The following is a 14,234-nucleotide window of genomic DNA, read 5'->3' as shown; positions in this document are numbered from 1 at the left end:
CTGGGATACTCGATTGCATCGGTGGGTGGACTGAAGGTCTGATCAAGGCGGCTGAATTTGTAAACATCTGACAGCGAGAAAGCAACATGGGTATGCTGGCTGTGTGTGCAGCGAATGTGGCCCCGTGACAGGGATCCTTCCTAGCCTTGAGACGCTCTCAGTGGATATCTCAGAGGCACCACACACTCTCTGACGCCAAGAGCTTTCCTTGCGCACATTGTGCGGAATCACAACAGGTTCTAAGAATGTTAAGAAGATCCCTGCTGCTGGGATCAGGCCAAAAGGGCCCATCTTGGCCAGTGTCCCACTCTCACAGTGGCCAAGCAGATATCACAGTGGGAAACTTGCCGTAAGGACCCATGTTCAACGGCCACCTTCCCCACCTGTGATTCAGAGGCATATTGGGCTGGTACTGTTCCAGACCGCAGGCCCCATGTGAGTGCCACAGCATTCAATCCTTCCACATAGGAAAACACAGAAGCCTGCGTTGCATGTAGAAAGCTAGCAAATCAGGGGGAACGGCTGAAACCCCTTCCTTAGCTATGAATAACATGAGAAGAGCCCTAAGGCTCGATCAGGCAGCCAACCTATTGCCAGCTGAGCCCTATTGATTTTTGGCTGCCCATGATTTCATTGCACTGAAAGAAAACCAGCCTTGTAAACTGTCATTTAAGTTAGTCACCTGTGGCGAGTCGGTGTTGCCTTCAGGCAATCAGAGGTGTGTGTGTGACCAAAAATGGCTCCTTTCTGTCACTCCACATATTGCTAGCCTAGCTGAGTAGGAGAGTGACGCTTGTGGACTTGTTTGCAAGCCAGGCTCTTTCCACCAGGAAAGAGGGAAAATTAGCTGCTACTCTTATTCAAACAGGAATAAAAAGTCACATTTTCAAGATTCTGCTTTATATTAAAACTTGGTGCAAGAGGGAGACAAGCCAGTGTGTCCTGAATTCAGGGGTGTTTGCTTGTTAACCCCACCAATTAACTGACAGGAGGTCAACCTCTAATCCTCAATTAACATGTAGTTGGCCAATTAATTTGGTTCAAGCAGGGAATTAGATTTTCTAGGAGATGAACAAGCCAGGCACCATGAATATTTCTGGTCCCTGCGAAGGAGCTGCACAACAAAAACGGGGGGAGGGAGCAATGAGGAAGACTGATTCTAAGGGGAATGCTCCATGAAAAGCCAGAAAGGGCGTGTGGCAAGAAATTTTAAACTAGAGAGACTGCAAAATAAAGAAAATGGGAGATATAAGAGAAGCCCCAGAGTTTTCACAAGGAAAGAGGATATACCTGAACTCCATACTCATCGCAACCTTGGAAAGATTCTCCCTTTCAGGAAGGGATTTGTAAGCAGGGTCTGGGTCAAACAGTGACCTGGAAGTGGAATCGCTGGGCAACCAGCAGCGGCCGCCACTTCCTGTCACTCGGAGACGGGGCGATGTCATCCAGCAGTAACCAAGCGCTGCTGCCATGCTTTATGACATCACACAGGGCTTTTTTTGTTGGCAACTAACCCCCCTCCCAAAATCAGTGTTGTAACAGGAAAATTGTCTCTGCCCTTGCCTTTGGCTGACCAATGGGCATTGTGTGTAAATTTATGCTATTGGCACAGTTTGGGTGGCGCTGTGGGTAAAAGCCTCAGTGCCTAGGACTTGCAGATCGAAAGGTCGGCGGTTCGAATCCCCGCGGCGGGGTGCGCTCCCGTTGCTCGGTCCCAGCGCCTGCCAACCTAGCAGTTCGAAAGCACCCCGGGTGCAAGTAGGTAAATAGGGACCGCTTACTGGCGGGAAGGTAAACGGCGTTTCCGTGTGCTGCGCTGGCTCGCCAGATGCAGCTTGTCACGCTGGCCACGTGACCCGGAAGTGTCTCCCGACGGCGCTGGCCCCTGGCCTCTTAAGTGAGATGGGCGCACAACCCTAGAGTCTGTCAAGACTGGCCCGTACGGGCAGGGGTACCTTTACCTTTACCTTTTATTTTGTGCACACAACTAGGGCTTTTGTAGAATTAAGGCTGGGAGGGTGTGTGTGCCTCAAATACTATAGAGGAACAGTTGAAAGGGAGGAGCAGAACAACTAGGAATGCGGCTAAAGGAGAGATGGAGGGCTGGGCAGAGCATGCTCGTGAACATGCATATCCCCCCATGCACTAAGCATCAGACACACAGGCAATGTACACATTAGCATACCGAAACGCAGGGAGATCATTCTCTCCTTGCCCCCCCCCCCACATTTCAAGTCACATTTTAACACTGTCATACACAGCCGGCCGCCGACAGGGGTGCCTTCACCTGACGTGCATTACCTGATTTGTTTCCCTAGGCCTGCAACTCCTCCCAAAACTCCTATTAAGTGAAGCTGTCATCTGAGCATGCTCAATGGCTGTCTCAAATGGACACACCTCACAAGCTTAACGGTGAGTTACTTTTGCAAATCGGATGGAAGCAGGTTTGAAGGAAAGCACACGAAACAGCAGGACTTCTCAAGAGAGTACAGGATACATACGGCATTTGGCTCGTGTCATGTGTGCTCAGCTTCAGAAACCAGCAGTGGGAGAGCAGTGGACGAGGAGTAAAGGGTAATGTGCACATGGCCACATATTCCCCTTGTACTAAGCCTCGAAAGCCACAACTTTTCTGTTTTTACACATTTGCAACATTCCCAAGAAGACTAGATGCATGCTCCTACTAAAGAGGGAATTCTGAAAAGGTGGTATTCCATGTTATAAGGAACCTCGTGCAATATTCTACCAACTGATACAGGGGCCATACATTTTCAAAACCTCCGCCACCATGAGGCCCAAATGATGCCCTCCATGCTTTTCAAACTTTTCTCTGACACAATGAGGGATGGAAGCCCGAGGGGCTCTTGCAAGTCTCTAGATGAGAGCTGCACTTCTTAGGATCCTGACAAGAGCAACAGGCCTCGGCTTCAAGGCATTAGCATGCACTGTGCCTCAGGTATGAAACTGGAAGACGACACCAGTGCACACACAGAGCTCCGTACAGTCAGAAGACGGACACATTAACTTCAAGCACACTGAAGCTCCACAAGCAATGAGATGGATTACGTTTCGGTATAACGGATTGCATCCAGCTAAATCCTACTCTAGACTAGACCCATCAAAATCACGGCCATGATGAACTAGAATCTATCAACGGTCTTACTCTGAGTAGGATTTAGCCTGCTTCAATCCCAATCTGTGTCATAAGATTTGCCTACTCACTTCATGCCATGAAATCACTTCGTGGTTTATGAAAACTGTGATCGGGTACTTAGCTTTTCAGTCATCATTTTTTTGTTGAAGCTTTTTTCCCGGGGGAGGGGGGGGACCAACTCCTTGCAATTATTTCTTCCTTTGACAGGAATCTCTCTACAGGAAAGTGGGACTGGTGTGGCCAACGTTGCACAGCTCTCCCCCAGCACAGATGGCTTTATGTCACACTTCAGGAGGGGGGCGGGTGGAACAAAGCGTCAAGCACACTAAACTTTAATCAATCTCAAGCGAGGGAAAATGCCACTCTGAAAGTGAGTGCCTGAAAAGGCTATTTTCAGAACCCATAGGTTCACACAGATCCCGACCTGCTCTGTAACCCTCAGCCTTTCACAGAAAGCAAAGGATTTGCAAGGGGGTGGGAGAACTGTGGCTCTCTGGAGCACATTGGACTACCAATTCCCATCAGCCCCAGCAGTCAGCATGAGCCAAGGGGTCACTGTGGATGATGGGACTCCAGGCAGACCTGGAGGGCACCATATTGTTGAGTTCAAAAAGCAACCCTCCACTACAATTTCTTCACATGGTGCACAGCTGAGCTATGAACTTGCCCTCACAGAAGACAGTGGTGGCCGCCAACCATGACAGCTTTAAAAGAGGACTGGACAAATTCACGAAAGAGAAAGCTATCAGTGGCTACTACCCACAATGGCTGTGCTCTGCCTCCATGGCCAGAGGCCATAGTGCTTCTGAATCCCAGTTCCCGGAAAATGCAGGAGGGCTGAGTGCTCTCGTGCTCGGGGTCCTGCCTGGGGGTTTCCCACGGGGATCTGGCTGGCCACTGAGAGAACAGGGCGCTGGACTAGATGGGCCACTGGCCTGATCCTGCAGGGCTCTTCTTATGTTCTTTATCAATGCAACGCCTGTCCTCTTGCTTCTTAACTTCCATCCGCCCGTGCTAGCTGCTGTCGGCCAGAATCTAACACCCTCTGGAAGTGCACAGATTTCCACGCCCCTAGTGTAAAGAGACTGCAGAGCTTCTTTCCCCACTTCTTTGGGGGTTTGGGGGAAAGGTTGCGTATGCAGAAGTGTTGCTACAGGCATTATTTTACCTAGGGTGGAAAATACAGACTACCCCACTAACCCCCGATTAACACAGAAACACAACTGAGCAAGATCCTCTGCGGCAGATCAGTCCCCGTGGGTCTGATCTGTCCAGCTCTTCCAATTCCGCCTGCTTCCTCCTCTTGCCTGATGAGAAGGATTACGGGTGGATGCCTTTAAAAGAGGATTCGACAAATGCAAGGAGGAAAGAGGCTACCATCCATAAAGGCTATGCTCTGCCTCCTCTAAACTGCAGGGCTTTTCTGATGTTCTTAGGGGGTCTTCTTTGAGCAGTCGGTGACAGCCTTCTGCTAACCAAGCCCCGCACCCCGAGCTCCCCGGAAGATCCTTCTGTTCGAGTGCAAAGGGAACAAGAGGATGATGATGACCGGCGAGCAGGGGCGGAAGAGCAGATGGCAGGCAGGCAGCCTGGGCTGCCGCCATCAGCACTGCCACCCGCCAAACAGAGTGGCACCCGTGGCGCTTCCTGCCTTAGAGACGCTTTGCTCCCTCCCACGGCTGGCACTGCGCCTCTGAGCTGCGCGAGTGAGTCAGGATTTCACATCTTGAGATGGAGCCCATGTCAGTCAAACCTTGGGGCTGGTTGACACCTGTTCCCTCCCCCTGGACCAGTGATAAAGGCAGGGGCGGGTGGGCAGATTGAAGGATGTAGTGAGGTCCCCATGCACTGGGGGCGAAGAGACTATGGGTGCGGCCTCCTGGGAGAACAACCGTTCGCCATTTGGTTGGCCAGTGTGAGAAGAGGATGCTGGACTAGAGGGGCCATTGGCCTGATCCAGCAGGCAAGGGCCCATGCTTTTATGCAATGCCCACTGAGCACAGCATTCAAAACAAAGCAATCAACTTGAGCAAACCCTTCCAGCAAAATACCAGAGCAGCTGAGATTTCGCTAAAGAAGAACTGGCATAGGGATGCTGATGCCAGACCAGCCCAGGGCCTTTTGCCACCTGAGGCAATGGACAAGGTGGCAATGTCTCCCTTTCGCGCGGAGAAACCGACTAGAATGGCTCTTCCTTAGCCTGGAGAAGAGGAGGTTAAGGGGTGATATGATAGCCATGTTCAAATATATAAAAGGATGTCACATAGAGGAGGGAGAAAGGTTGTTTTCTGCTGCTCCAGAGAAGCGGACACGGAGCAATGGATCCAAACTACAAGAAAGAGGATTCCACCTAAACATTAGGAAGAACTTCCTGACAGTAAGAGCTGTTCGACAGTGGAATTTGCTGCCAAGGAGTGTGGTGGAGTCTCCGTCTTTGGAGGTCTTTAAGCAGAGGCTTGACAACCATATGTCAGGAGTGCTCTGATGGTGTTTCCTGCTTGGCAGGGGGTTGGACTCGATGGCCCTTGTGGTCTCTTCCAACTCTATGATTCTATGATTCCTCTGCTACTGGCAGCATGACTGAACTAAGCCAGGGTATGGCTGGGGGTGAAGGGAAGAGCTGCAGCTCGGTGACAGAGCACCAGCTTTTTGTGCAGAAGGTCGTGCGTTCAATTCCCAGCATCTCCAGGTAGGGCCGGGAATACCCCCTGCTTGAAACCCTGGAGAGCCACTGCCAGTCAGTGGAGACAATATTGTGCTAGATGGACGAAGGGCCTGACTCGGTATGAGGCAGCTTCCTATGTCAGCTTCCATCTGAGGGCACCGCGCCAGCTCAGGGGTGCAGTGTGTGGCCCACACAGGAGGCATGACTCTGTCCCCTCCCAGGACCTCACTGCTATTGCCCAGCCTGAGACAGCCTGTTCCATGTCCTTTTTAACTGTTTTCGTTTGTTATTATGCTATGCATTTTTGTGTTTTTATATTGCAAACTGCCCTGTCATCTTCGGATGAAGGGCGGTAAAGACAGTTACTAAATAAATAAAATAAATAAATAAAATAAATAACGGTAGGGCTGGAGATATGTGTGTGCGCACACACGCACACGTGTCTGTGTAAGAGAACACCACGTGAAATTAATTACCATATTTTTTGCTTTATAAGACTCACTTTTTCCCTCCTAAAAAGTAAGGGGAAATGTGTGTGCGTCTTATGGAGCGAATGCAGGCTGCGCAGCTATCACAGAAGCCAGAACAGCAAGAGGGATTGCTGCTTTCACTGCACAGCGATCCCTCTTGCTGTTCTGGCTTCTGAGATTCAGAATATTTTTTTTCTTGTTTTCCTCCTCCAAAAACTAGGTGCATCTTGTGGTCTGGTGCGTCTTATAGAGCGAAAAATACGGTATATAAAAGCCACAACTTGAGAGACATTTCATAGCATATTGGAATCAGGTGAAATTGACAAAGGATGAGTGTCAAAATACTGGCTCTCGAGGGAGCCCTTTGGGTCTTATACAAATAAGTTCTACTCAGAGTAGTCCCACTGAAATTAATAAGCCTGACCCAGATCCATTAACACATCTGTTTTGTCAATTACTGTGTTCGTCTGAAGAAGAAAAAAACTGAACAGAAAGTGATTGGCAACAACTCCCCTCAGTGCCTTCGGGAAAAGGAAAGGCCTAGGAAGGGGCACCCAAAGCAAATAAATTAAATAAGCAGACCACAATTATTGTAAGTGTGGCTATTCTAAAGTGATGAGTTAGATTTGCATCATTAAAAAATCTCATCTAGTTAGGAACATGGGAATCTGCCACATCAGGCAGGTCAGACCTTTCGTCCATCGAGCTCAGTGCTGTCTACACAGGCTGGCAGTGGCTTGCCAAAGTTTCAGACATGCAATGTTCATAGTCTTAAGACATTCCACACGGTTGCACCATATTGACAAGAACAAAAAGGGGAGATAAATAGATCCTTGAGCCAAGGGTGCGCCTATCCTTCTTAATGACAAATATGAAACTCCATCCATACCAATTCATGTCTTGCTGCTTTGTTCTTTTTAGATGGCACACAAAGACATACCTCTTTTGCCAAGCATTTGGAGGGAGAGGGTAGTATGGTTTTGATGGATTTGATGAATTTCTCCCCCAACTGTACTGTCATTTTATGGTGCTGCTTTTTTTTACATGTTGCTGTCATTTCTATTATTTGCTCATTATTACATTTGTATTGCTCTCTCTTCTCCACAAGGAGCTCAACGTGGCATATGTGGGTTTCTCCCTCCTCGTTTTGTCCTCACAAGAACCCTGCAAAGTAGGCTCGGCTGAGAGATATCAATTGGCCCAATGTCACCCCAGTGCGTCTCATGGCTGAGTGAAGGGTCTCAACCATGGTCTCTCCCAGGTCCTAGTCCGACACTGTCTGACCGCTACACCCCACTCAGGGTACTGAAGTTTTTATTTTATCTTCAGTACAGAGCCCTATGACTGTAGAATGAAAGGTGGAATAGATATTCATTCATTCATTCACTCACTGGCTCGCTCCACTCACCAACCAAGACCCCCTGCCACTCCCCCCACATTAACTCCCTAGTGCTTCCTTTCCTACCCCATACAACCAGTAAACTCAATTTTCTTGGTCTCTTTGGTTTTTCTTCATGGAAACCCAGGATAAGGCACTACAAATCCTCCAACGGGGCTGCATGATGACAGCCTTACATATTTATGTATATAGGAAGATATACACGCAAACACAAAAGGGCTGGCTCCCTACCTTCTCTTTGCGCTCATGTCCACTGGCTCCTCATTGATGTTTTCCTTCCCCGGCCTCCCCGAAGACCGGCTGTCCGTGTGGGGCCTCATGTTCCCATTCAGCTTCTCCTCATAGACCTTCAGGCCGTCCTGCTTGACGGGCAGCTCATGGGGCACCTCGATGCCCGCCAGGTCCTTCCTCTTGAGCAGCGCCAGCATCTTGAGGCGCTCCATGGCCTCATGCCCTTCCATCTTCAGCCTCTTGGCCAGGACGTCATCCCGCTCGTCGGCTTGGTCCAGGCTCCGCTTCAAGAGATTTAGGCGCAGGGCGTCCTCTGTCATACGGTCCATCCTGCCATGGTAAGGGAGAGCAGAGGATACGGTCAGGGGGGAAACAAGGATGGCAAGGATGTGACACTCAGTATCACACCTCCAAAGCCAGGAATAGGGAACCTGTGGCCCTCCAGATGTTGTTGGACTACGGCTCCCATCACTCCTGACCATTGGCCATGCTATTTGGGGATGGGTGAGAGTTGGAGCCCAAGAACAACTAGAAGGCAACAGATTTCTGAGCCCTGACCAATCAGTAGCTATTGGCCACAATGGCTAAAAATGGACACCCCCCCCCCCAAAGTGCAGAAGAAGTCACCCTCCATCCCCTGCTTGCTGGCTTCCCAGAGGCATCTGGTGGGCCACCGTGCAAAATGCCATTTCCATGGGTATGGTTTGAAGGCACACGGGTTCCGCTTTGCAGAAGCAAATCAGGCCTGGGTCTGAATGGGATACCTCCTGAGAACCACATGCAAGCTGCCTTGGGTTCCAAGACTGGAGGAAAGGCAGAATATAAATATAGGAAAATGAATGAATAAGGAGAGAGGAGTTTTCAAGGAAACTAGCAGTTTTCAAGTTTCTTTCATTTCTAATCCTTAGTTCAGTTATTTTCACATTGGTTTGTGATTTGCCTTCACGAAAACTGATCAGAATTCGAGTGTGAGCTGCTCCCAGTATACACAGTTTTGTATGCAACTTTGCCTAATACACACGTTTGCAAAGCAACTTCCCCTAATATGCATGCCTGTATATTATTTTCACTGACAGATGTATTTTTATGCACACTTGACCCCACTTGCCCAGAGAACTGTGTTGCAAAATTCAGCGAGGTGTGAATTTTGCAGGACGGCTGTTTTGATTCACGTATTGTTTCAGAAAGTGCAATTTAGGTACTTTCACCTTTAAATGCGAACCAAACAGAATTTGTCCCTCATCCCTAATGGCCGCTCCCCCCTCCCCTCAGAAAAAGTAAAATACAGTTCTTCGGACATGTACTGACATTTGACAGCCATGCTTGCAAGTCCTTAGAAGACACTAATCCACAAAAATCTCTCACTATATCACTTGCCCACATATTTTTAGGCACTCAGCAGTCTAAATGAGTGAAGCTTCTGCTGGAAGCAACCACTTGTTTGCCATAGACGAGCCAAGGTGCTACATATGGCTGGGAAGCTTTTGAGAAGAACGCTAGTCCTGATACACTGTCTGATTTCCTTTATAGAGAATTGTTGGGTTCCTCTTGGGCTGGAATGGGAGTTGGACATTTATTGCTTTGTGTGTGGCTGCATATGATGTGGATAAACGAGTAGCTTTAAAAAGCAGCTCGCTTTTACAGTGACATTTGAGACAGGATTTCGAGGACAGGAGTGTAGCAGACTCATAATGAGTGTATCAGAACTAGAGATGTCAGAGAAGTCCATCAAAAATGGAAACAGAAATTGCTGGTGCCTGCTTATTCGTCCCATGCCCAGAATAGAAATTAAATCCATCAAACACCAACAAGTATTCACCATTTTCAGCCCACAAAGTATATATAAATGAGCAGTCCCTCACCATTCATACTGTGTTTCCCTAGCATTTATAAGAAAGATGTGGAAACAAGTCCTTAACGACATTAAATCCATAAATTACTTAAATAAGTATGTTAAACAGTGCACAGCAAGACAAGTAACATAGTATTTGGTGGAAACTGAACTGCAGTGGAATGGAAACAATGCTGAATGTGACGAAGGCAGGTGGAAACAGAAATCACCCTCGTTCTTACATCCCTAATCAGAACATATGAAATGGCTTGGGAATCGGACTGTCTCCTCTGACTGGTGGGAGCTGCCAGTGGTCTCGGGTTTGGAGGTCTTTTCCAGAAATGCCTGTTTCAATGGAGATGCCAGAGGAAGAATTTGGCTTCCTCCACACAAATCCTATGCTCCAGAACTGAGCAGTGTGCCTGTCCCTCTGTTTTTCTATCTCATCTCCCTTCCCCGTTTTTGCTCCCGATGTTGATGGGATTCAGTGTATACTTTTCACACGTCTTTGTGTTCTATAGCGAAGGTTTCTCACTTGACAATCATTTGCAAGCACATTACATAACATGCAAACAAAAAATAGATTCCTAATGATTTGATGTTGCTGAATGGGTTCAGAAAACTCTATGCAGTCTTCTGCCGAAGCTCAGGACATCCTCATTCTTGATCCCAGTCTTGCTTAACATGGTACCCTTTGGATGCTGCTGAACTCACAACTCCTGTTAGTCCCAGCAACAGTCAACATGGCCAGATGTCAGGGATGATGATGGGAGCTGGGAGCCTAGCAAGATCCAGAGGGGCTGGGGAAGGCTGGGAGAAATAAAAACAATACACTGAGCCTCAGCAGAGGATAGCAGGATTATTTCCCACATTGTGGCTGCCATCCTTTGATCTCGGGGGCTCCATGGATGACTCAGTGCAACCAGACCAAAGACTACCCAGCTCTGTTGCAGTAAGAACCCAAGAACATAATTGGAGTCCTGCTGAACCAGGCCAGTGCCCCATACAGTCCAACATCCTGTTCTCACAGTGGCTGACCAGATGCCTGTGCAGGACAACTCTCCCCTTTTGTGGCTTCCAGCAACTGGTATTCAGAGGCCTACTGCCTCTGACGGTGGAGGGAGAACATAGCCGTCATGGTTAGTAGCTGTTGAAAGCCTTCTCCTCCATTAATTTGTCCAATTCTCTTTTAAAGCCAAAGTTTGTGGCCATCACTGCCTCCTGTGATGCAGTGCATGAGGAAGGTATTTTATCAGCCCCAAATCTTGCATCATTCAGGATGTGCCATCCGCTCTAGTGTTATGAGAGACGGAGGCTAAAAGCTATGACACTAAAGGCTCAGTCTCTGGTATAAACCAGGGAACCGCAATATAATGGAGGACCACCATAAGTGACCACTATCAGAGGCAGGTTGTCCTTAAGGCACTCAGTGTTTGTTGTTTAGGGTTCTGTGAATTAACGGAAGAACTTTGTTCCTGGTCCAGTAAGCAGACTGGTAGCGCCAGGACACATCAAAAGCTGCCGCCAAGCCTCTGTGAGAAAAGTGGGGTATAAATCTTCACGAGCAGCAAAACCGGCTCAATAAACAATAGGTTGGCATGCTTTCATCTGTCCTCAGACAACTTTTTATCACAGCCCTGAAGGCAAACCTCCCCCACCTCCGGAGCAGGCTTGGCTGGGAACGCATTTTAGAGGACAAGCCCGGAGCCAGAAGACAGTCAGGCATGCAGGGACATGTTTAGAGGGAAGATGTGCATTGCAGACTCTGTGTGTGTGTGTGTGTGTGTGTGTGTGTGTGTGTGCGCGCGCGCACACACACACACACACACACACACACACACTTAAGTGTATGTCTCAGAAACCAGTCCTTGTCAGGTGATTAAATCATTCCACTGCTGATTAATCACCTCCTTGTTTAACCAATTCATTGATTCCATTTTGATAAGGTTGACTTTTTGACAAAAAAATTCCAACACAGAAGCCTTCTTTAAAAAAAAGAAAAAGAAGCTTAACAAAAAAGGAGTTGTTTTTTTAAAAAACAACCCACCACTCTTGAGTTAGAATGAAACAATACCTTTAACAAAAATAGCCCCACAAAACTGGCATGTGGGTACTTAACACCAGCCCCACAAGCTAAAATTCAGCATCACAGAGAAGAATTGTACCTCACCTACTGTATTACACATTTCAGAGCTTGCAAATGCGCTGCTGGATCAATCCTAAATTTGCTCAGAAGCAATTCTCACTGAGTCCAAGGGGGCTCATGCTCAATTTAAATGACAGATTAAGTCTGTAGTCTTAGGAACATAAGAGGAGCCTGTCTGCTGGATCAGGCCAATGGCCCAACTAGTCCAATACACTGTTTTTGCAGAGTCCAACCAGATGCAAGCAGGACCTGGGCACAAGAACCCTCTTCTTTCCTGTGGTTTCCAGCAAGTTTAACCAGCCTTTTACAGCGGAAGCCGAGCACAGCAACTGTGGCCATTAACCACTGAAAGCCTATTCTCCACCGATTTCTCCAATCCTCTTTTAAAATCATCCAAGTTGGTGGCCATCACTTTCTCCTGCGGGCGTAGTTTAACTATGTGTTGTATGAGGAAGCACTTTCTTTTATCTGTCCTGAATCTTCCAACATTCAGCTTTATTGGACACCCACGTGTTTCTTAGGCTTACGAAAGAGGGAGGAAAACTTTGCTGTACCCACGCTCTCCATGCCATGCATAATTTTACGAACTTCTATCATGTCATCTCTTACTCGCCTATTCTCTGAGCTAGCATGTCCCAAATGCTTCAACCTTTTCATGTAGGGGAGTTCTTTATCTCAGTTGTTGCAAACTTGGGGTTGCTCCCGGGTAAATGTCTGGGGAAGGGCCGAAGACCATCTGCTTCGTGTGTGGAAGGTCCCAGGTTTAAAACCATCCATTTCTTCACAACCGAGAGGAGTGAAATCTTACTATTGTATTTTAGGGACCCACAACAGCTCACTGGAGAGAGAATCCACTCTGCATGCAGAAGAACCCAGGTTTAATCTCCTGACAGGGCTGGGAATATCCTGCCTGAAACCCAGAAGAGCCGCTGCCAATCATTATAGACAATAACAAGCTAGATGGACCAACAGTTGCTCAGTATAAAGCAGCTTTCTGTGTTCTTAAGTGACCTTCATTTCTGTTTAGCAAAGATGCCTGCAGCCGAATAATTTGGCAGGTTGGTAAATATCCCCCCGCCAGTTTCTATACCTGTGAAAAAGACCCTTCCTAGACTCCAGAGGAGATGGTTATGGAAACAGTTCCCAACAGAAAACCGTTGCTTTAATGGGGACTACGGAAACCTCAGTACAAACACCCCGCTGCTGTGCAAAGTTATTTTAATTGCAACCAAAGTTTGTTCTGACTGCATCATCTGGGGTTAGGGAGCATGCGGCGAGGGGCACACCTATGTTCTCCTTTAATCCTAATGTGACCAAGATCTTCAGGGACAAAATTCTGGCAGGAACTGGGAGTGATACAAATAGGGTTTTTCTCTCTCTCTCCCTCCCTCCAAAAAAACCAAACTTGGCAAGTGACTGTTTGCTTTGTCTGACCTTGGGATGCCAAGGAAGGTATCCAAGAACCCACAAGAAAGATGCACTTTCTTGAAACATGTGTTTGATCCCTGGTAAGGTCAGCACTCAGGTCTTCAATGCCTACAGGAGAGCCAAGTGATTAAAGAAAGCCACAGGGGCTTCCTGCCATTCAAGGCTCATGCCCCTACTGGTTTTTATCCTGGCCACCTGATTGGCCGAGCTTACACGTAACACTAAACCATGGGCAAGAAGTTCTGTGCATCAGCCTCAGAGCTTGAGAACTTCCCTTCCACTCCTCAGGCAAGGCCATGAGGAAACAGGAATTATTTGCTTAGGTTTTCAAATAACCATAGTTATTCACTATGTCCAAACCAGCATAAACTGTGGTTAGTCTTAACTATGGTTTAGAGCACTTTCCCCCAATTTCACTCCCAACTCCCACCATCCCTGACCACTGGCAATGCTGGCAGAGGCTGATGGGAGTCCAACAATGTCACAAGGACATAAGAATGGCCCATCTAGTCCTGTTCTTATAACCAGATGCTGTGGGAAACCCTGGAGGGTATATGATGTTGGGGAAGGCTGGCTTAGGGAAAGAAGCCAGCTTCAACCTGTGGTTCACAATCCTAGTTTATTTGCCACTCTGTGTGGATTACCAAAGTGACTCAGCTTGGGTGGAATGAGCAACTGTGGTTAAGCGAGAGCTTCTGATCTGGTCCCTGGGGCTGTACTAGAAGCAAAGAGAGAGGGTGCGTGCCAAGGCCCATTCCCATGGCGCTGATCTGCGGTTGAGCATTACGTCCAAACACAAGCCATTGTTTGGAAGGCTCTGCATCAAACGTTGTGGCCTCAGGGCTGACCTGCCTGTCCTTGGGACAAGCGTCCCTTTGTCCCAGTCCCCACTTGGCACGACCCCACTTAA

General features: G+C 48.0%; 1 protein-coding gene across 4 annotated transcripts in view; it reads right to left on the bottom strand.

Moving 5' to 3' along the window:
• The window catches only part of GATAD2B (GATA zinc finger domain containing 2B), a 75,030-nt gene that overhangs the window by 25,486 nt on the left and 35,310 nt on the right, over window positions 1–14,234 (bottom strand). For all 4 annotated transcript variants that reach the window (XM_028709239.2, XM_028709240.2, XM_028709236.2 and 1 more), the window contains one exon: window positions 7,920–8,249. In XM_028709239.2, coding sequence (XP_028565072.1) covers window positions 7,920–8,248 — 329 coding nt within the window. In that variant the 5' untranslated portion in view covers window position 8,249. The remainder of the gene's footprint in view (window positions 1–7,919; window positions 8,250–14,234) is intronic.

Source organism: Podarcis muralis, chromosome 16, assembly GCF_964188315.1.
Source record: "Podarcis muralis chromosome 16, rPodMur119.hap1.1, whole genome shotgun sequence".
Classification (NCBI taxonomy): domain Eukaryota; kingdom Metazoa; phylum Chordata; class Lepidosauria; order Squamata; family Lacertidae; genus Podarcis; species Podarcis muralis.
Note: the sequence above shows the minus strand (reverse complement) of the source record. Positions and strands in the feature narration are given on the sequence as shown.